The 22,792-nt window shown below is 38.3% G+C and overlaps 1 protein-coding gene across 2 annotated transcripts in view; it reads right to left on the reverse strand.

Moving 5' to 3' along the window:
- Positions 1 to 22,792, reverse strand: part of LOC149713512 (uncharacterized) — a 158,913-nt gene that overhangs the window by 11,158 nt on the left and 124,963 nt on the right. Inside the window, exons 3-7 of one of the 2 annotated variants that reach the window (XM_089848892.1) lie at positions 20,142 to 20,376; positions 19,018 to 20,081; positions 14,845 to 14,912; positions 12,136 to 12,293; positions 11,482 to 11,612 (exon numbers count right to left, since the gene is read on the reverse strand). In XM_089848892.1, the coding sequence (XP_089705018.1) occupies positions 11,482 to 11,612; positions 12,136 to 12,293; positions 14,845 to 14,912; positions 19,018 to 20,081; positions 20,142 to 20,376 (1,656 nt within the window). Of the gene's footprint in view, positions 1 to 11,481; positions 11,613 to 12,135; positions 12,294 to 14,844; positions 14,913 to 19,017; positions 20,377 to 22,792 lie in introns of both variants that reach the window. The other variant, XM_089848884.1, reaches the window with a different exon arrangement.

Here is a 22,792-nt window from a genome sequence, read left to right on the forward strand (position 1 = left end):
TAGATGATAGGCAACACCTTCTTTTGAAGCAAAACGAAACTCTAATTGCCCATGGTGGCTTTCTTTGTTTTTACTGAATGAGCCGAAGAAGATGCGCTAAAGACATCGAACAACACTAACATGCGAGTTTCCATTGCAGCGAAATATGAAAGGCTTACTTCTGCGTCGAGTAAAGTTCCTGAAAATATTTTGTATAATTCTGTTTGAAGATATCGTCTATTTTTAGAGAGCTCTTTCGTTTCATTTTTATTGAAATTATTCCGAAAAGGGATACAAGAAAGAGAAATACTCTCAACGTTCTTAATTCTATTAAATCATTATTTCCCTTCGGGGAAAACGCAATCGATTCCCTTTGATCCCGAACGATAGCTTTCTTTTAAGACACTTTTTCATAAAAGTACTTCAAAAATAGATATACAACAGAGTATGATACTTGTATTCGGTATTAAAATCGTTCAAATTCCATAACCGTTACGGGATAGTATCTTTTAATCTTTTGTCTTCTGTGCTGGCAGGGTTTGCTTACATTGGCTGCTGTTATAGTTGTGTTTGCAAATACTGTTCTATGGTTCGGTTCCATAGAAAATACGAAAAACTATACTCAGTTTCGCTGTTTTTGAAGCTCTTACTATCTTTTCTGTGCTAATGCTTCATGAAGCTCTTACTATCTTTTCTGTGCTAATGCTTCATGAAGCTCTTACTATCTTTTCTGTGCTAATGCTACATGAAGCTCTTTTCTGTGCTAATGCTTCATGAAGCTCTTTTCTGTGCTAATGCTTCATGAAGCTCTTTTCTGTGCTAATGCTTCATGAAGCTCTTTTCTGTACTAATGCTTCATGAAGCTCTTTTCTGTACTAATGCTTCATGAAGCTCTTTTCTGTACTAATGCTTCATGAAGCTCTTTTCTGTACTAATGCTTCATGAAGCTCTTTTCTGTACTAATGCTTCATGAAGCTCTTTTCTGTACTAATGCTTCATGAAACTCTTTTCTGTACTAATGCTTCATGAAGCTCTTTTCTGTACTAATGCTTCATGAAGCTCTTTTCTGTACTAATGCTTCATGAAGCTCTTTTCTGTACTAATGCTTCATGAAGCTCTTTTCTGTACTAATGCTTCATGAAGCTCTTTTCTGTACTAATGCTTCATGAAGCTCTTTTCTGTACTAGTGCTTCATGAAGCTCTTTTCTGTACTAGTACTTCATGAAGCTCTTTTCTGTACTAGTACTTCATGAAGCTCTTTTCTGTACTAGTACTTCATGAAGCTCTTTTCTGTACTAATGCCTCATGAAGCTCTTTTCTGTACTAATGCCTCATGAAGCTCTTTTCTGTACTAATGCCTCATGAAGCTCTTTTCTGTACTAATGCCTCATGAAGCTCTTTTCTGTACTAGTGCTTCATGAAGCTCTTTTCTGTACTAATGCCTCATGAAGCTCTTTTCTGTACTAATGCCTCATGAAGCTCTTTTCTGTACTAGTGCTTCATGAAGCTCTTTTCTGTACTAGTGCTTCATGAAGCTCTTTTCTGTACTAGTGCTTCATGAAGCTCTTTTCTGTACTAGTGCTTCATGAAGCTCTTTTCTGTACTAGTGCTTCATGAAGCTCTTTTCTGTACTAGTGCTTCATGAAGCTCTTTTCTGTACTAGTGCTTCATGAAGCTCTTTTCTGTACTAGTGCTTCATGAAGCTCTTTTCTGTACTAGTGCTTCATGAAACTCTTTTCTGTACTAGTGCTTCATGAAACTCTTTTCTGTACTAGTGCTTTATGAAACTCTTTTCTGTACTAATGCTTCATGAAGCTCTTTTCTGTACTAATGCTTCATGAAGCTCTTTTCTGTACTAATGCTTCATGAAGCGCTTCTCTGTACTAGTGCTTCATGAAGCGCTTCTCTGTTCTAATCAGTTAAATCTTACAAATGCCACCATATGTGTCAATGTCATTACAGAGTCGTTTGGTGAAGATTTCAATCTTCCCTTAGTAGTGTTATAAATAAATTAACGCGTTTATTTACAACGCTTTAAACAAATTTGATGCTTTACGGACACTTTTATTTGTGTAAAACATGTCTGCACTAAGCCACCTTATTCGCCATACGATCCATAAAGACAAGCGTGTAAAAACCTTATTCTCGAAATTACGGGTCAGGGTCGTAGAATTGAGCATCTGCCAAGTACGATAAAATCTTCAATCAATTGAGGCCTTTCCCCTTTCTTTCCCACTTCAGGCCCTGCAGATTATGGCCCGGAAGCGATGTCACCTGACACCGATATCAAAAGTCGAGAAACCCCTGCCAGTTCACTTTCCAAATCCCTCGTAACATTGAGCCTCTCTTCGATAAGTTCTCTGGCTCGCAATCCTTTCCTCCTGTAAGTTCTACACCCGCTCTTCGCTATCGACGCTATGTTTTTATGACCGGGGTTGCTAATTTACTGGTGCGAAAGAAGGCCAAAGGGGCTATTGACTCTACCGGAAATTCATTAGTTGAAGTAAAACATTACCGGTTTTTTCAACAACTCTCAAGGATCTACAACCAAAAAAGGTACTCTATCTTTTCGTTTTACAAGCAGACCGATTTCCATGTTGGATGATACGCGATACACTGTTGCGGTTGTCTTTCCATCATCATAGTTGTAAAGTAGTCCTTACAATACCAAACCTAACGGACTGAAACACCGATTCCAATGAGGAATTTGTGGTCACTGCGGCTTGGTTTGCTGTTGCTAAAAAATTCTTATTGACCAGGTTTTTAATTAAATAAACAGAAGGCTACTGAGAAGTGCATGGTTCCTACAGGATTCAAATTGTGTCTATTCAATTTGTGGAAGTCAGTGATATCTAATGTTCAGCAAAGACAATAAGCGCTGTAGTCTTGTATTTAGTCTTAACTATACAGGTCACTGTTACGGTTAAAGCAAGAATTAAATTTCTCCAGCGTTCAGATTTAACTTTTGAAATGTATACCGTTAGACAATTATAGGTAGCTGATGTTCAAGGCAAATTTTTTGTAATTTTCTTCGAGCTTTAGTGCTAATTATCAATGTTTATGTTTCGTTTCTGTTTATTAATTAAGAAGCCAATGGTAGCCGCTGGCAGAAGTGCGCCCTTCGGAGGTTTGCACCCCTCCCACTTCGCGGGGTCTGTGGGGGCGGTGGTTACCCCACTATCTCAGGCTTCTGTTTCTATTAGTATAATTTCGATGTTTAAGCTTCTTGAGGCAAAGTTTGGTGCTCAAGGACTGAACATAAATATGTCATTTGCTCGTGGGCTTACACTTATCCTTGAGTCTACTGATTCCACTAATATTTTGCAAGAATCGAATACATTCAACATCCCTCAAAAACGAGGTAACAAACTTTACACATCAAAAAGACAGACATCATTTACTTGCTGGTGTTCTACATAGTGTCTGAAAACTATCTCTATCAAAAAGGAGTATGAAAAACGCTCATGGAATGGATAGAAAGGCCTGCCTACATGCACTCAGCAAAAAAGTTCATAATGCTATTTTCTTTCCGATTCCACCAATGAATTCAAATATGAATACAACTATTTCTGTCATCGTAGAAAGTGTGTTTTATTGCTCAGAAAATCATCTTCAATCAACGCTGTCAAACAGTATGGTACTTAGAGGGAAGGGGCTACGAGGACGTGACGTCAATATTGGTATAGTCTGAACTGTTTGGCCTGAGATGACGACTTCCAATATGATCGCCGTAAGACATAGGAGAGTGTGACGTCACGAGAAAATTCGCAATAGCAGACCATGTCGTACACACATATCCAACACAAAATGAAAGAGTTTTATTTTATTTACTTTCCCAATTCCCAATTGTGAACTTACTTATTTTTTTAAAGTGTGATTTATTGCTCTTGGCGTAATTCGTGTCACACACGCTTAAATATTTTACTTCAATAAATAATCTTCCGATAAAAATCTATGGGAACACTTGATATATATAGACGACGGCATACATGTCCAACTATTGCATTCCCTAGGGGAACTGACAAATGAAGCGACCCTCATTAGTCCAAGTCTAATTTATTTCTAGACTAGAGCGAAAGATTGCTCCCGGCTATAACCCTACGGCCCAGTGATAAAAATAGATAATAATTACCTCTTTATTCTAGTGTATGTACGTTTTTCATGTAGGTGTGTAGTATGCATGGGACAGTGATTGTGGGCGTCAGTGCATTTTGGGTGTGTTGTATTGAATGAGTTGCGCTAGTTACGCGTGGGTAGCTAGAGTGTGATTTTTGTTTTTATTTTGTTTTCATATCGGACTGAGGATACGTTAGTATATGTCATTGTTATTTATCTAAGTAAGCCAAGATAAAATTTTAAATGATTAAGGTGAGCATCTAGATGATTTATTAGAATCACTTTCATTGGATTTTAGGTTTGGTGGTGATAACGTTAATAATCTTCTAAATCGTTTCAGAACCATTTTGGAAGGTCATTTATAATCAATAAAAATTATTTTCAGCAACGCCCATATATGATTTAAAGGGCAAAAACGTATAATTACCGAATGGAAATTTACTAAAGCATAATTTATATTGCACATTTCTCCGTTAGAACCAAGTCACTCAAGGACCATGGGTGGTTTTAAATGGAGAGTGACAACAAACTCAGCTATACCACAGAGAGTTCTTAAAACCTATTTCGTTTTTGTAAACATTTGCGATGATATGAAAAGGAGTTAGCTAAAAGCATGGAAACATTACTAAATGGTGTCAAATTTTCCAGAAACAGAACTCATCACCTATTGCTATCTCCATCTTTATCCCTTACCCGACTTGACCTAGTAAGCAAAAGTCTCTCACTAAGTCACGCCTCTATTCTGTTCCAGTTTGGGGGCGAAACCCTTAAACAAAGATGGCGCTGCACTGTCTTTATTTTTTTCTCACTTATTGGACAATGCCGATACCTTGACCCATATTTATGGGACGTTATATAGGGCTATGTAATATCCTACAGCAGATCGTTAAAAATCGGCTAGTTTCAATAAATCTCTTACTCCGTTTATTAAACTGTTAACCCTATAATTATTGTCCTGATTTTAAATTCTACTTTTTTTCCCTACAAGTGATTCAGGAGGTTATGATGCTACGTATATTGCATCGATCGAGCCAAAATAAATGACCGTACGGACTGGGTTTCAAATATCACATTAGTATGCAAAAATGGTTGGACAGCATTAATCCCTCAATGAGTACCAACCTTCCTCAAGTTCCTCTTTCTTGGGTACCCCCATCAAAAAAAAGGGCCAAACTAATTAAATGGGATGCGGCTTAAGAATCCCTAATTGATAGATCTGATTATTAGATACCGGATTTATAAACGCCGTTAACATTACCAATCTAATTAATTACGTAATTATCGAAATTTCGGCTTCAAATTAGGGTATATATCCTTTCGGCGTGGTCTGCCTGCAAACACTGCGCTTACTTAGCTTAGAACCTTCTCCGATCAATAGGTTTTTGGACCGCGAACTCCCCTGGGATGGCGGGAGCACCAGACTCAAACGAGGTACCACCTGGTAATTTATTGTTTACGAAAATACTCGTTTTAAAGCTGACTACGAAGGCTTTCTAAATTAAAATTGTACGCAAAAGTATATACATATAGTAAAACCAAAAGTTTCGATCATGGAGGCGAAGTTTGCCAGAGAGGTTAAACACGTTCCCCAATTTCATACCCCCTTTCAAACCGTCCTACTTCGAGTCGCGGGACTTGGGCTACAATCACGAGAGCTATGCCTAGGACTATTTACGGTACCTGCGGTTTCGTGTAATTTGCGCGTACTGATGACGAAAGCGGTAACATAGTTCGCTGAATTGTTGTGAAAAACAGCCAAAAACATAATTGTATAATATTTAAGATGATTTAAATCTAAACATTTTTCAGAGTTGGTTGGTTATACCAGGGATAGATTTAATTTTAGAAGTAGGAATGAAGAACAGAGTAATCTGGGCGCGCGTTAAGTCCCCTTCCACGGGACGGAGGGGTATGAAAGAAGAGGCGGGTCATAGCGACAGAGGTAAAAAGGAATTACGAATTTTTCGCCGTACCCGTCAGCAACGTCATCAAAACGTAGTTTAAGTGAGCCAATATGATAATTTAAACTTTTCGGTACATGTTGGAGGGAGGGGCTCTATACTGGGCTATGAGTCGGACTGAAGTAAATACTAACCGTTCTCCATTCCTACTTTTAAAATTAAACCTATCCCTGTTTTGTGTTTGTGTGTGGGGTTAACTTAAGTAAGAGCCGACGTTGACAAACATACTGGTTGTAATTTAAAATCAATTTATTAATGATTACATTAAACGTTAAACTTTATACATTAGAAATGAACTGATCGTCGTCACACCGCGCGTAGGAATGCTGCCTGTTCTAGATTCTCTTATCTATATATATACAAATTTTGGCCTATTCTTTATTTTACGTTGTTACATAAAAAACTATTTCGACTACTTTTTTATGTACACAACAATATCCCCTTTTTTAAAGACCTAATCTATCGGGTGGTTTAATTCGTCGTCCGGAAGTTCGTCTGACTTGAGCGGAGTGATTCTCTTGAATGTCGTTATCGTTGGTAAGGATAGGTCCGGCAGGTGCTGAGGTTGCTGAGGTCGATGATTTAGATTTGGCTTTGGACGTTGCTTCAACAGGAATTGGAATGACGCTGGAGGTAGAAGGTTCTGGCTGCAAGGTTTGATCAGTCGACTCGAGGATGACTTGTTCAGTAGTTTGCCTTTGGGTCGTGCTTCCTGATTCGTTGATTGTGGGTTCCGGAAAATCTAAAGGATAGCTGTATGGTTCAGGCTCAGGATCAGTCTCCGGTCTATCGCTGTTCGATGAACGTCCTCGTAGCTGGTTTGAGTGCTTTCGCAATGTCCCGTTTTCAGAGTTGACCTCATACATCGTATTGCCCAGTCGTTTAGTAACTAGTGCTGGAAGCCATGTGGTTTTTCTTGATTGATTGTGAACGTTGGCATAGACTGCATCTCCTATATCGAACGATCGATGGTGCGGTTGCTTTTCATGTGACGTCTGAACTTCTTGTGCAGATAAATTTTTCGGATGAAGTAGGTCTAGTCTTGTTGTGATATTCCTCCCGAAAAGTAGTTCAGACGGTGACTTTCCAGAATTCAGTGGAGTGCGTCTATAGTTGATTAGGATTCGTGCCAAACGTTGTGCTAGGGTTCCTTTTCTGTAAGTGTCGAAGCCATGATTTAAGACGTTGATTTCTTCAGTTGTTAGTCCGGGGTTCTTTTTAAGTGACGTTTTGATTATTCTGACGCTCCTCTCCGCTTGTCCATTTGAAGCTGGATGGTATGGTGCGATCGTAAGATGTTTTATTCCATTTTGAGACGTGAATAATTTGAACTGTTCGCTTGTGAAAGACGTGGCGTTGTCGCTGACCAATGTCTTCATTATCCCGTATCTAGCAACGTGGTCTCTTAGTGCTGTGATTGAAGATTCAGATGATGTGTTATCCCTTATGTAGACTTCGATCCATTTGGTGTATGCGTCGACTATGATGAATAAGTATTTTCCGTCAAGAGGACCGGCATAGTCAATATGAGTTCTTTCCCAAGCTTGATTGGTGATTGGCCAAGGATTGTAGTTTCGTGGTGGCATGGCTGCGTTTTCGTTACACGTTTTGCAATTCCTTGCCATTTCTTCAATTTGCTGGTCGATTTTTGGCCACCACACGGTTGTGCGGGCTTTGTTTTTCATTCGAACGATGCCGTCATGTGTCGTGTGAAGTTCTTGCAATACTGCAGGCTGCAAACTTTTTGGAACGACAGCTCTCGATCCAGTTATGACTATATCGTGCGCAATGGATAGTTCGTCTTTTTTCTTGAAAAAGGGCGTTAATTCGGGCTCAATTTCTGATTTCGACGGCCATCCATGGAGGAAATATCCCATGACTGTCTGTAGAGTCGGGTCTTGAGATGTTGCTTTCATCATCGTGGTGGTGGTAATTGGTTGGTTGTTCAAATCTTCAAGTAGTAGCACGTATTCTTGAGGTTGAGATGTAGTGAAATCGTCGGTTATCAATGGTAAACGACTGATGGCGTCGGCGTTCGAGTTCAATATCCCTTTCTTGTATACGATCTTGTAATTGTGTGATGATAAGAGAAGTGCCCATCGTTGGAGTCTGGAGGCGGCCATCGGTGATATAGGTTTTTTTTCTGATAAGATTGATACTAATGGTTGATGATCCGTGAGAAGAGTAAATGTCCGTCCGAGTAGATAATCTCTGAATTTGGACACTCCATAGACTAGTGCGAGGGCTTCTTTTTCTATCTGGGGATATTTCTTTTCCGCCGTGGTGAGGGTTCTCGATGAAAAAGCAATCGGTCTCTCTACGCCGTCGATTATGTGCGATATAACCGCTCCGATTCCAACAGGTGACGCGTCGCAGGCGAGTAGAACGTCCTTTGTTGTGTCAAAATGCGTTAGTACATTGGAGTTCTTAAGAGCGAGCTTGGCTGTCTTCATCACTCTTTCTTGATCTTCTCCCCAAGTCCATGCTACGGATTTCTTCAGAAGGTGGTACAATGGTGATAACAGCGTCGAATTATTCGGTATGAACTTCGAGTAATAATTGAATAATCCCAGGAACGAGCGTAGTTCGTCGACGTTCTTTGGGGACGGCGCTTCCATTATGGCCTTCAATTTTTCCTCTTGTGGGTGAAGTCCGTGTTGATCAAGTCTGTAGCCCAGAAAGTCCAATTCCGGTACCATGAACAAACATTTGTCCCTGCGTAAGCGTAGGTTAGCGTTTTCTAGTGTTGTTAGTACTTGATCTATTCTTTTTAGGCAGTCTTGGTCGTCTCTTCCACCGATGAGTGTGTCGTCCTGGAATGGACAAACACCATCATGTTTGGCAAGTAATATTTCCATTTGCTTCTGGAATATAGCGCTGGCTGATGAAACTCCGAAAGGTAGGCGGTTGTAGGCGTATAATCCTTTCGGCGTGTTGACGACCACCAGTTTCTTTGATTCTTCATCCAGGGCTAACTGGTTGTATGCGTCGCGCATGTCTAGTCTTGCGAAAACTTTACATCCAGCCATTTTGGCAAAGACATCTTCAGCCTTGGGTAATGGATAAACTTCCGTATCGATCATCAGGTTCGCTGTGATCTTATAGTCGCCGCATATCCGCACTGTTTTATTAGGTTTCAGTACTGGTACTATTGGTGTGGCGAAGTTGGAATGAGGTATTGGTTCAATGATCCCCATTTTCTCCAGTCTATCCAGTTCCTCATTGACCTTGTCCTTCAGCGCGTATGGTACGCTTCTGGCTTTGTAGAACTTGGGTGTGATTCCGGCTTTAGTGTGTAGATGTACCTTGACGTCTTTCAGACAACCCATAGTGTCTGAGAATAGCTTCTTGTGTTTGTCCAGGATTGCCGTTACTTCAGGATTATTTCTATTAATATGGTTGACGTGGAGAGCTTGAAATGCAGGGTCTTCAATTCGTAGTGAAGAGTAAATCCATGCTCGACCGCAAATGGTGGGTCTGTTGTCACTGGCAATTAATAGTGATAGCATCGCTGATCGTCCGGAAAAGTTGACGTGGACTGTGGTTTGTCCAAGGATGGTTACAGGGTCCCCGTTATAGGCGATAAGCGTTCTTTCCGTGAAAGGTTGTATGTCTTCCGTTGTAGATATGGTTTTGAATTTGTCCATAGGCATAATGGAATATGCGGATCCGGTATCGTATTCCATATGCGTGGTTTGGCCATTGATTTCGCATACGATGATCGTTGGTTTCGGAGGTTTTTTGTGTTTCGAGCAGGCTCCATCGGTTTTCAGGTGGAAGACTTCGTATCCATGGTGTTCCTGATGGTTTTGGCCGGTCTCTGTCGATAATTGCATTGGTTCTTCCGAGGTGATCAAATTCGTGTGGTGACGTTGTTGTCTGGAAAACGTTCTCTCGGCGAGGCATGCTCTGGCGATGTGGCCTTTTTTGTTGCACTTTAAACACGTAGCGTTGAGGTATGGACAACTTGACGGTATGTGGTTGGAGTCCTTGCAACGAATACAGCTACGTTGACGTGTATAATCCGGTTTCCTTGCTGGTGGATTGAACGTGGGGTTTTGAGATTTTGCTTGAGACGATTTAGCGTGAGATCTGGGTCTACGGTTGTGTATTGCGTTGACTACTGTTGAGCTGGCGTTAGGGCCTTGCTTCAATTCTCTGGAGTTTCGGGCAGCGGTTTCCATGGCGACTGCCGTGGATGTTGCTATTTCCAGGGTTATGTCCTTTATAGTAATCAGTCGCTCGTAGATTTGTTGGTTATTTATTCCAAATATCAACCGATCACGTATCATTGTTTCCAGGTCTTTAAAGTTACAAAACTCACTCATCTTTCGTAGCTCTGTGAGGTACGTGGCAATGGTTTCTCCGGGATGACGTGATCTGCTGTAGAATTTTTCCCTCTCTGCGATTTCAGTCGGAATGGGGTTGTAGAACTTTTTCAATGTGTCCAAAACTGTCGCGTAAGTACAGGCGGCATCCTGTGGTGTGACTGGATTCAGGATACTTCGAAGAGTCGTGTATACTGTAGAGCCAACGCAAGTAAGTAAGTGTGTTTTCTTCTTAGCTTCGTCCGTGATGCCCATAGTTTGGAAAAAGAATTCCAGCCGTTCGGCGTAAATAGTCCAAGTTTCCAAGTTTTCATCGAAAGGGTCAAAAAGTCGACCAGAAGCCATGTCGTTTGTGTGCGAACTGCTCCCGATGTAACGGATACGATGAGTAGAGTTGCTTGAAGTCTAACGTCAGCGTCCGCGCGTTTTTTAAAAGTTCGTAGTGTCCGTCGCCAGTTTTTGTGTTTGTGTGTGGGGTTAACTTAAGTAAGAGCCGACATTGACAAACATACTGGTTGTAATTTAAAATCAATTTATTAATGATTACATTAAACGTTAAACTTTATACATTAGAAATGAACTGATCGTCGTCACACCGCGCGTAGGAATGCTGCCTGTTCTAGATTCTCTTATCTATATATATACAAATTTTGGCCTATTCTTTATTTTACGTTGTTACATAAAAAACTATTTCGACTACTTTTTTATGTACACAACACCCTGGTTAAACAATGTGTTTCTTTCGTATTAGAGTTACTATTTTTCTTTACCACAAACACACACAGCCAACTTCATCGTAAACAGCTATGTGTTATATAACACACATAGCTAAAACAATTATCCTAAGGTATTCTGAATGATGTCAAAATCTGTACTCGTGCATGAATGCCATTGCCTTCGCGCACTGATAAAAATAAGCTATTTGTTTTTGAATTAAGTACACCGGATACCCCTCCCTCCAATATACAATTCCTATCTAAACACTTTTCTAATCAATTACCCGGAAGGAGTAAACTTTATTTTGGTTGAAAAGTTGGTAGAGTGTGTTTGTGGGCGGAGGAATTATTGTTTTTTTACTATGAGTGGTCAACACTTACCGTTACGGCAGCGAACATCAAAGAAAATATGAGGCAAGCCGCTGCAACAACGATGAAAGCGATTGCCCATTGTGGAATTGCCGGCTCGTCGTCACTTGAGTCGGAGAAATTGAGAGCTTTATGATGCTCCACTTCCAATGACCAAAGCACAAGTACAGCGAAAAAGAGAGAACGAACAGAAAAAAATTAAATTAAGAATTCTTTTGGCAGCCTGTACACTTGGAGTAACTAACTGAGCAGGAGTATCGTAAGACCTAACATATACTAGCTAAATTTTATACAGGGTGTTGCAAAAAAGGGTGTTATGACCGAAGTACAATGGGTTCTATGCGCGATTTTGAGTCAAAAATGTTCTAGGGCCACCAAAAAAGTTATGATTAGAATGTTTTATGAATGACCCTTTAATTAAACTATCATTGCCTTTCAGTTTCTTACTTAAATTTAAGGGGGTCATCCTTAAATCACTCAAATCATGACTTGTAAAATTGGCTATTAGAACAAAATGGCACAGAACATTTTCGACCCAAAATTGGTCTTAATGAGCTAATGTAGATTGAATGGGGAACATTATTAAAAAATATCGCTTAAATCATCCGATATTAATTACTCCAAGGTATATACACCCTCTTATTAGATTGGAGCGGGTCAACGCACGATCAAAGCTGGTTGCTTCCGGGTCTAGTGTGTAAGGTCCAAGTTTCTTTCGGTCTTTTAAATGCTTGTTGAAGACTTTCTTCAAGTAATGACGACTGATGAGGTCGCTGGCCGTCTGCAGCAGTAGATTGTACGTCACAACGATCCCATCCTTGGACCTAACACGGGAAAAATTAATGAGCATTTTTCTAAATCGAGTTATCCGGGATGCTGTAATAAAAGTCTCTTAATTGGACATTAGCGAAACAGATTACCAAGTCTACCTCTTGACGTTTAAACGCCTAAGAAAGAATTTATTCAATTTTCCCAACCCACGTCGGTGGGCGCCAGGAACGACAAGCTATCATACCCGCAATCGCTGCATGGTGAAACACTCAGATAAATAACTCAGCGTTTCTTAGATCATTTCTTCTTGAATTAATAAAATTAATCCACAATATACTGAGTGTTTCTGAAAAGACTGCGATAAATTATAGAGTGCGTTCTTTGTGACAAACTGCGTGGAAAAGGTCAAAGAACAGGGGGTTCACAAAATTTGTTTACGGGGATCTGCGCTCCCAAACATTGGTAATTGCCAGGTGGGTAATGGTACATCATCCTGCTCATCTTGTTCAAAAGGGTTAGACAATTTCAATAGCCTTTAGTCCAAGATCTTATTGAGCCTTTATCTAGCAGAAGTGAACAATTAAATGAATTGAAGTGTGGGAAATACGCTGGTAAAGCAAATTCATAGTCCCACTTCTACCCATTGAAAGTACACTTATCCTAGTTAACTCTTCAATTGCGTTCCTAGATTGTAGGGTATTGAAATTGTTTAATTCCTTCCAAACAAGATGAACAGGCTGGTATGTTGTTGTCCCCATGTTTGTCTATTTCCAAGGTTTGATAACAAATATCCCCGTAACTGGATGTTGTTGACCTCCATGTTCTTTTACACTTCCCACTCAGTTATTTGACCCAAAGAACACACCATTTAAATTATGGCAAACTTATCATAAACACCCTGTACACCAATAAATCTTGGTTTTTATTTATTTAAACTATAATTTTGTTTAATTTGCTTTATGAAGGGTCTTTCACATCAGCCAATGTTTACCTTCATCTAATTTGACCATTTGAATCGCGTCATCTACAGTAGTTGTGGATTACTTAGGGATTAAAGAATAACTCAAAGTAAATTGAAATTTATGGGACAAGGCTAGGCGTAATTGAGATGAAAGGGCTCTGCGCGATAATTTGGAAATATAGTGAAGCTCTTATTTCTCTGATGTCTCGCAAAATTTAGTAATTTGTAGAGAAGTGTTAGACTTTTCACTGCCGAGTTTAGAAAATTAAATTTTCCTCGGTGACAAACATAAGTTTACAATTTTATTAGTCGCGGCACTTTGAAGTTGCGTTAATTGGAAGGGTCGAGTCAAGAGTGGCTAATGTAAACAGCATTTGCCGTCTAAGCGCTCTCCCATTCCTATAGCTTCCAAATATAGTTAACGTTGTTATTTCATTTCAAGGGGTCCCACATTCCTCAAAAGGGGTACGATCGAGATTTCGTGATTTGGTCATAATTTGTATTTTCATCATTTCAAAATATTCCTAAAGATTTTGTAATATTTTGGGAGATTTTTCCAAATCTTCCTAAACTTTTAATAACATCTTGGAAGATTTACAAATATTAATTCCCTAGTCTAAAGTTTTCGTATTTTCTCTATTTGATTGCTTCAAATATTTTGGAAGAGATTTCTTGATTATTTGACTTCTTTATTTCCTCTTTTATTTGGTATTAGTTACCTCTTAAAGGAAAGGTTCGCTACAACCGCACAGGTTTTGGGGTAAATGTCGGACCCCTCGCGTCATTCTCTCACGCCATTCTCGTTGAAACACGAGACAAAAGGGCTAATAGAAAACTGGGAAATTAAGTTACGTTACTATCACGATATTTGCGTCTATTTGAAATTTGATTAATTAACTAGCTGTAAAATTTTTCTGAACTAGGCCTGACCACGTCATGGGTCGTCAAGGAAATATGTTGCGTATTCAATTTGAAATAAACCAATTCCAAGATAATTATAACCATATCAAATCAGGAAATTTGTCGACACTTGAAAATTACCTCAAATTTTATCAATTCACATAGGAATAAATTGATTTCTTCGACTTTGAATCCTTAAGAGGCCATAGACCACTAATATCTGATAGCGTTTCATTGGCTATTCACATACATATAGTATAAGTCTACTCGTTCACACGAAGCAAAGATAACTTTATTACATTCGTGTTCAAGGCTCGTGGGTTGCTAACTTCGTCAATATCACGTGGATTTCTAAGTTAAATGTATTCTACATGATTCCAAGTATAAGAAATTATGTGTTTCTGATTGACACAAAAATTCAGTCGAACAGCTTTTAAAACCAAACATATCCCAGACCTATCATTGGCCGTGAAAAATATTTACGCCTAAAGTCCATTTTGAATCCAATATCTAGCTTCAACACAGAAATAAAATCGATTGAAAGAAAATAAATGTAGCTAACTTTCGAACAAACTGAAAATATCTCAAAAATATATTTGGAAGACTTTTTTTAACAACAATCTTGAACGGTTAATTAGCTTTTCGCCGCCACTTTATCGACGGAACCCGTGGAGAGAACCACGCCGCGGGGGAAAAGAGTTTCCATTATAACGATAAAAATAAAAATCGATATCATAGCTTACTTGAATCCAGTTATTTCGATTCTATTGAGCACTTTCGAGATGGTTGTTTTAGCGTACAGATGTTTCAACTAGAGAGAAAAAGGAGGAAACATTTTTTTATTGTTGTGTAATGATGAGTAACTTTGAAGATAAAAACGTACAAATGCTTAAATATTCATTTTGAACAATTTCTATATTTGGCCTGGCTCTATACGAACAAAGTGATTGATGGAAATACGTTTTAGCCTGACTGAAACAAACAGAAAGCAATAATAGGCTTGAATAAAAAAAAAACCCACTTAATAAAACCCATCGCTAATTACTTCAATTTTGATGAATTTGAATGCAAAACTAATTTTATTTTAAAGATAGTTTAAGAAAATTACTGTTTCAGCTTCAAAAGTAATATTTAATAATATTTTTTTATTTTTTATGAAACAGTTTAAGGCTTCTTTTATTGAGCAGTGACTTCCTGATGACAATTTCTACAATGCACGCGACTGCTAACGATAAAAACCCAATAACCCTAATTCATGAAATGCTTAGGGAATGGAATATTCTTGAGTTTATGAGAATTCATCTGAATTCATAAAATAAACCCTATATAGACATAATTCAGCCAGTTTTGGGGGGAATTGATATTGAGTTTTCGTAATGACGCGTAGTGGACACTACGCGCAGTGAGGACGTATTCTTCACTGCTACGCGTTAGGATTCTTCGCGAAGCAGTGGTAAGTACCCCTATTGGACGCCTAGTACCACCCGACGGATTCATCCAATAGGGGTACTCCCAGTGCTTCGCGGAAGAGCCTAACGCGTAGTGTCCATTTCGCGCCATTACGGAAACGTAATTGCTCGTATCTCCTTTAATATTGTAGATAGAAACATGGTTCCAATTGATATATTCATTATTTTCTACGCTCTTTCGATTAAAAAAGGGAAAAAAATTAGCCCTAAGTATCCCTTTTAAAGCTTGAAATTCTATTTCAAAAAAGAGCTTCAATATGTTTCAGTAACATTTCTTCCTCGGATAAAATATACCATAAACCGTTTCTTTCCCCTGTCTCCCATCACCGTTCTTCCATTCTGTCGGAGGTAAACCGCCCTGGGTAGCCGGGCCAACTTCCGAAAACCATATTTCGTTTCGTGTCTTTTCGATGCCTCCTGATTATTCTCTCTCTCTCTTTTTTTTTCATATCCGATTTTTTATCGACTTTCTTTTTAAAAGGAAGGAAAAGAGCGCTTATCCTCACCTCACCTTTGCCAAGGAAAGTCGTTTAAAATTTACATAACTAAACTTTCATCCATTATTTCCCAGATATAAATATTCCAAAAGGATATTATAGGGACAGTAAGTCATCCGGCGAATTAAATTACGTTTCAATCTCATTTTTATTTGAGAAAGTAGTTTGTTTGCTCCTATGTATGTATGTATGTATGCATGCATGTTTGTACTTTGTGCACAGTCACAATAGACTTTTTCGAAGTAAAAAAAGGGGGTGGGCAACCTCCAGTATCGGGACTTACTAGGGGGTTGATACATTGCCGTCTCTGCGCACTCCCATGATACAAAAAGACTACAGCGCAGGCGCCAAAAAGCAAGGTTAAAGGCAAAGTTCTACCTCCGTGTCTTTCACTTTTAGTTACATCGAAATGATCTTATCCTTACTTATTGCTCAATAACACTAGGGGAAGGTTTTAGGAGTGGTTTGGTTAAGTTCAAACGAAACCCTAGCTTTAAACTTAATTGTTAATCATCCGACTCATTTTAGATTTATGAATAACCCGTTAATAAGCTTCGTTTTATCTTTAGATAGATTAGCGTCATTACGCCAAATATTACGTCAAAGCATGGTCAAAGCCCTACTATTTTGGGAAAAAATGGGCGCAGCATGTTTCCGCTTAGTGGCGATAGATGGCGCTATTTTAAACGGTTTATTTTTGCATCGTTCATTTTTTTCTAAGAATCAGATTCACGACTGAGTCGGAGACACTAGTAGAACCACCTATAGCCAATAAAGGGAAACATGATGCGTTTTCCATTTCTTTCCAAAAAAATAGTACTTTGATGTCATTTTTGGCCTTTCGACTTTCATAGTTGTTGGCCCTACCTAGGAAACTCCTCCCGTTTGCTATTCATTAATCATTACAAGGCCCAGGCAAGGCCACTATAGCTTAGCTAAGTTACCATAGCTTTCTCAACTCCCAGGTCTTTTTGAATATGAATATGCTAGTCAAATTTCATTTTGATTTTATGAAAAAGCGGTGATCTTATTAGTTTAAATTCTAAACATTTAGAGGAAACAGTTTGACACAATTCTAATATCACTTTCTAAACTGAGCCATATAACCTTTCCGATATTGATATATGAAAATTTCCAATACACAGGGTAAATATTAATTATGAAAATTACGAATGAGCGCCGTATATAATTAGGTCAAACTATATTACGTTTGAAATATTGATAATAAACCTATATACCAAAGTTTAGCCGAAGCATGGGCCAAGAATAGTAAGAGGACTAGGCAGTCCCAGGCTTCTACGTGCAAACGATTTCGTCTTTCTAAAAAAACAGCGTTCCCGTATCAGCGGGGGTTAAAATAGGGGGGAAACCGGAATTGGGGTCAAGCATTTCCGGCTACGGCCAACTTTGCGCGATCTCGGTTGGCCGTATTTCGGAGTATTGCCCTTTAAAAATGGCGGTTTTCCGAATTTATCTTGTTGAAACCCAAACCTTAGGCCAAGAATAGTTAAACGGTACGGCAAAGGATAAAGTTAAGTATTTTAATTTTTCAAGATGCTTAAAAATAAGCTCTGCGCTTTACCTAACTGTAATAGTTTTAGTCGCTACTTTCATAAACCGTACATAAAAACCAAGCCTTTGCTATGCAAACAATGGGCGGATTGGCTGGCTAAATTTAGGCTCAGCTGCTATCTTGGATGAAGAATAGTTACTATTCTTCATCCAAGCTGCTATTAGGCCTTGTCACACTCACGCATGCGTGGAATTTGGAATAATATTTTCCGGATTTTTGAGCCACGTGATTTGACCCCAAAGAGTGACGAAGTTCCGGTTTCCGATAAATTGAGCCGATAGATCGCGCTACTAGTGGCCGTTTTTTCCGTTGGACGCCTTTTCGCGACCCTGCCTAGTCCTCTTACTATTCTTGGCCCATGGCCGAAGTTGCGCGATTAATCTCAAATACAAATATGCATTTACAGTCCAGTTCCGCCAGCTCAGCTTTGCTGATTAAATTACCATAGTTTCAATAGTTGAATATTTATATACTAAAAGAAAAGGGTTACAAAACCTACACTTGCTTCTAAAAAAAAAATTAGAAAACTTGTTTTAAAATAAAAATATAATTTAGCGTTTTCAGTAAATATTTTAGGCTTTCTATCAGAAGTCATTTGAAAATGGTAATCTAATCATCGGTCTAACCTCTGATCTAAAGAACCCGAATCAAACAATTATGTCATCGTTGGAAGATAAATTTAAGGAGATAAACTGATCATCTGCAAGCCACTTTTTCGCATACTAATGTGGCATTGTAAAAAGACACTATAGGTGGTTCAAAAAATTTCCTTCAAAGTTTAAACTAGGAGTTAGGACTATACACGATGCCAGTATATGGAGCTTCGCGGAAGGACTGTCATTTGTGAAATTATCGCAGTGAGTATGAAACATACGTCACCTGTGAGATATTCGAAAACGCGTTCTTATTGGTGGAATTCCAGGCTATAACCCGAACTCGACCAGATAAAAATAGAACAGATTCTGTCTGTGGTGCCCGACTAAAAGTATTTTATATCGAACTCCGACTAAAAGTATTTTATATCGAACTCCGAACTCTCGAACGTACATACATTTGTGTGTATTTATAACCGATTTTCAAAGTTGCAAATAATAGGACTAAAATATCAAATTTGAATTTCCCTTCTATGGCTGGCTGAAAAATTTGGACAACTACATGTCAGGTAGTAAAATTCATTTCAGATATTTAGGCGCCTTTTGGATACTTCGAAAATTGGTTCAAAGTCAACGTAAATGTTTTGGATACGACAAAAGTTCAGTATCATCGCGGTGCATGCCATGAAAAATCCCATTGTCATTTTTAGTTTCAAATTAATTAAGTTATAAGTTAAGAATTAAATATTTCTAAAAAATGCAAATATTTGGAGGAATTGCTTACCTCTTGCTTTACTTTGGCCGCTAATACTCCATAGCCAAGAGTCTCGCTCCTTTCAAACTCTGGACTCCATTCCTCGCCTTGAACGATCTTTATTTCTCCATTGATAATTAATTCTTTTCCATGCTTATCGGGTCCCCCTACAAATGGATCCTCCTCCGACCACAATGGGTTCCCGAAGGTCCCGTCCATCCATGGTCCGTAACCGAAGGGCATTCCGTAGTGATCCCAAGGGATGGTCGTATCGGGCATAGATTCGGTTGAACTTGTTTCCCCTTCGTCAGTCGTAAATGTCTGGTCAGTGTCCCTGGGTATAAACTTGGACTCGAATTCTTGCGTCTCCCTAATTGTTGTTGGATTTTCTGTTGTGTCAAAGTCAGTAGTCTCGAAAATTCCATCGGTACTTGTTTCGATAGGTTTTGGGTTCTTCGACTTCTTCTTTTTCTTCTTTGGTTTTGGTGTAGTTGACGTGGTACCTTTAGGCTTAACAGTTACCTCATCAACTCCCGTTGTTTTTGAGTTAGATGTACTCGAAGGCTCATGCGTTTCTGTAGGCGATTTTTTAACCGAAACGTCTTTAGATTCTGCTGATTTAGTTGCCGTTTCAACAGTTTCTGTAACTTCCTTTGAAATGACTATTTTAGGTTGGTCATTCATTAGCATATCTGCTACTGGAATTTTAGTGGTTGATTTTTCAGTAGTCATCTCTGTGATTGTGTTAGGGATTATGTCATCAGTGACGATCTTAGATGTAATTATAATTTGCGTGGCATTGTCAGTCAAGTTATTTTCGCCTGGTACATTCGTAGAAACCGATATTCTGTTGGTATCGTCTATTTCTCCATTTTCCGTTGTCGAATTTATTATGTCTTTTATCGTAACATTTTCAGAGGAACTGGTCTCATTTTCAGAAACGTTTATCTTTACTTGAACCTCGTTTGGTTTGTCATTGCTCCGAGGAGTAGCGACGGTAGATGACGAAGGAGAAGTTGTAAGGTCGCCGCTAGCGTTTCCATTTCGAGATTGGTTGTTTTTGGTCTCGTCGACGTTTTCGGTTTCTCGCGAATCTAATTTATCAGGGACGTTAGACTTCTCTTTTATCGAGCTATTAGAGACTTGGCTTTTACTTTCTTCCGAAATAACCGTCGTCGTCGTTCGGTTTTCTTCTTTTTTCACGGTCGTTTCATCATTTTCCGAAATTAGGCTTTCCACTACGGTCGAGTTAAGCGTTGACTCACTTTCTTCTTCGATAGAACTATTTGTCGTCAAATTTGACCGTGCACTTTGATCCACTATGTTTTCTTCTGTCGTCGAGGTCTTATTTTCTTGTATTTCTTGTGTCGTTTCATTAGATATCGCTCCCTGTATAAAAGAGAACGCAAAGAGAAGTATTATATTTTGAAAAAAGAATTGTATTCTGTGTATGAAATTAATTTCATTGCGGAAATGATAGTCAAAATTACGGCATATGTTTACATAAGATACCAAGAGAAACTATTTTCTCTTGAAGATACTGAAGAATGAAATTTAGGTGAACCTGATTATAATATGGATTCGATTTATAGTAGCTGTAAGGTATAAACGTCGATGTTTCGTTTTAGAATTTTATCCTACAACGTGTTTTAATCTCATGGGCAAATAAGGAACCAAAATTTCTATTTATATAAGTCTAAGTCCTGGCTGACGGACCAGACTGACTGACTGATTATCAACGCATGGCCCAAACCGCTTAACCTAGAAGTCTGAAATTTTGCCGGGACATTATTCTTAAGTAGTAGTAACGCATTACGAAAGATTTTTTCCAATAGGCCGCCATCTTGAAAAATGGCATACAGAAATGTAAAAAACATTCTTTATGGAATAACGTCCGTGCATTTCAACAGATTTCTTTAATATTTGGTACAATGGTTCCCTATATCCTAAAGACGGGCCTTATGACTTTTGGACTTCGATTTTCTGTCATCTTTCAGATTGCGGCCCGAAAACTAATAAAACTGTCCGACGGGCTGACGGGCAACGCCGGGTGCTTTTGCTATACTTGTGTATTATAAAATGGCCCAATGAAAGTTAATTTATTAATTAGACACGATTGGGAATTAAAAGTTTATTCTGCTATTGATAATGAGTTTTCTAATCAGACGTTTCATGATGTTTCTTGTTATTTCACTTCGTGATTTCGGGTTTCGTGCCAGGTTTGTCGTTACAACTTTGGCCATAGCTAATGGTTACGTTACTAAGCGTGTCTCTTCTTTCCTAATTCCGCTAGTGGGATTTTTCCTGCTCTGACGTTTTAGCACAAGTAAATATTACACAGTAAATAAGTAACCACTTGTTTCTTCGACTTCTTGAAAAAGTAGGTCCATGTAAAGAATCACTGCCGTTTTAGATACTATTATTCACACAGATAAATAATTTAAAATTGTCGGTTATTTACATAAAGAATTAGCCAATACTTCAAGTCCCAGGAAACTTAGATTATAATCTGTTTCTCAGGGGAAAATCCCCATTATTATTAAATACTAAGAAAGTATTATTTAATAGTATTATTTCTTATGAAATATCTTTAGATTTTTTTACTAAGCAGAGACTTTTGAATGATAATTTCTAAAATTCAAGCCACTGCTAAAATTTAAAAGTAAAACTAATTAAGAACACTCTAAGAAATGGAAGTGTTAGAAAGGTGTTAAAACGGTGTAAACACCGTAAAAACACCCAAAAGAGTGTTTTATTACCTTGAGTTTTTAGAGGCCAATTTAAAGTGTAAATTCGGTGTAAAATAACACTATTAAAACACCGTTCGAAATTAAACATGAAAAATTATATTACTGCTGGTTTCTTAAATAAGGTCTTTCATTTATTTTTCATTAATGTCAATACAAACAGTAAAAAATTATTGAAAAACGTACTTGTTAAACCTTTTTTTAAAGATGAAATTCATGAAATAAAACAGTTTTATCCTTTAAATAAAATTAACAAAGAAATTGGTAATCTGGCGGTGTTGTACCTTCATAAAACTATGCTAAACGTGTTAGGTGACACTCTTACAGGTGTTAAGCGATACTCTTAAAAAACGAGACTAGGTTAGATACTGGCCTCACAATAGGCCAGCTTGAGAATCCAAAGTGGGACACTTGCTTTTGTGACATGTTTTATCATTATTTTGAGAAAAATTAGAGTACTAAATGGATTTTTTTTTTGTAAAATCTGTAGTGCAAATTAGATTAAACGCGTTTCTGGTGCTCGAAAAACTCTTAGTGAAAAGAGATTATTAAATTTAACAAGAACGTCTATATCTACTGCTTGAATATTATAGCCTCCAAAACTAATTTAATACCCTATGCATTTGTACGAAGTGAAAACTTTCTGCCTTTTTCAGAAGTTTATAAACCCGTAAAAATGACTTTATACGCAACAACCCTCGCTTAAAGAGGTATAGTTCTGCATGTGAGAACTTTCCTCCCTATAGGTGATGAAGTTTTCTCAAGGAAGAACCCTGCTATGAATATAGCATTGATTGCTAATAATACTGCGGAATGGCGGATAGTCAAAATTTAATTAAACAGGAGAACCATACTCGATATTTGAGTTATGCCTCATGAGTGGTCAAAATGTAGCTACTATAGTGTTTTTTACGTCATCGGTGTTGCTCTTAAGTCTAGGAAAAGTACTAGAATATCTACTACTATCCTACCAAATAATCTACCACTCTTAAAAGTGTTACGCGACACTCTTAAAGGTGTGAAGCGACACTCTGAAAGGTGCTATGCCGCACCCTTTA

The sequence above is a fragment of the Phalangium opilio genome, unplaced genomic scaffold (assembly GCF_054372755.1).
Source record: "Phalangium opilio isolate 3A_F unplaced genomic scaffold, DU_Popi_V2 ptg000009l_1, whole genome shotgun sequence".
Classification (NCBI taxonomy): Eukaryota; Metazoa; Arthropoda; class Arachnida; order Opiliones; family Phalangiidae; genus Phalangium; species Phalangium opilio.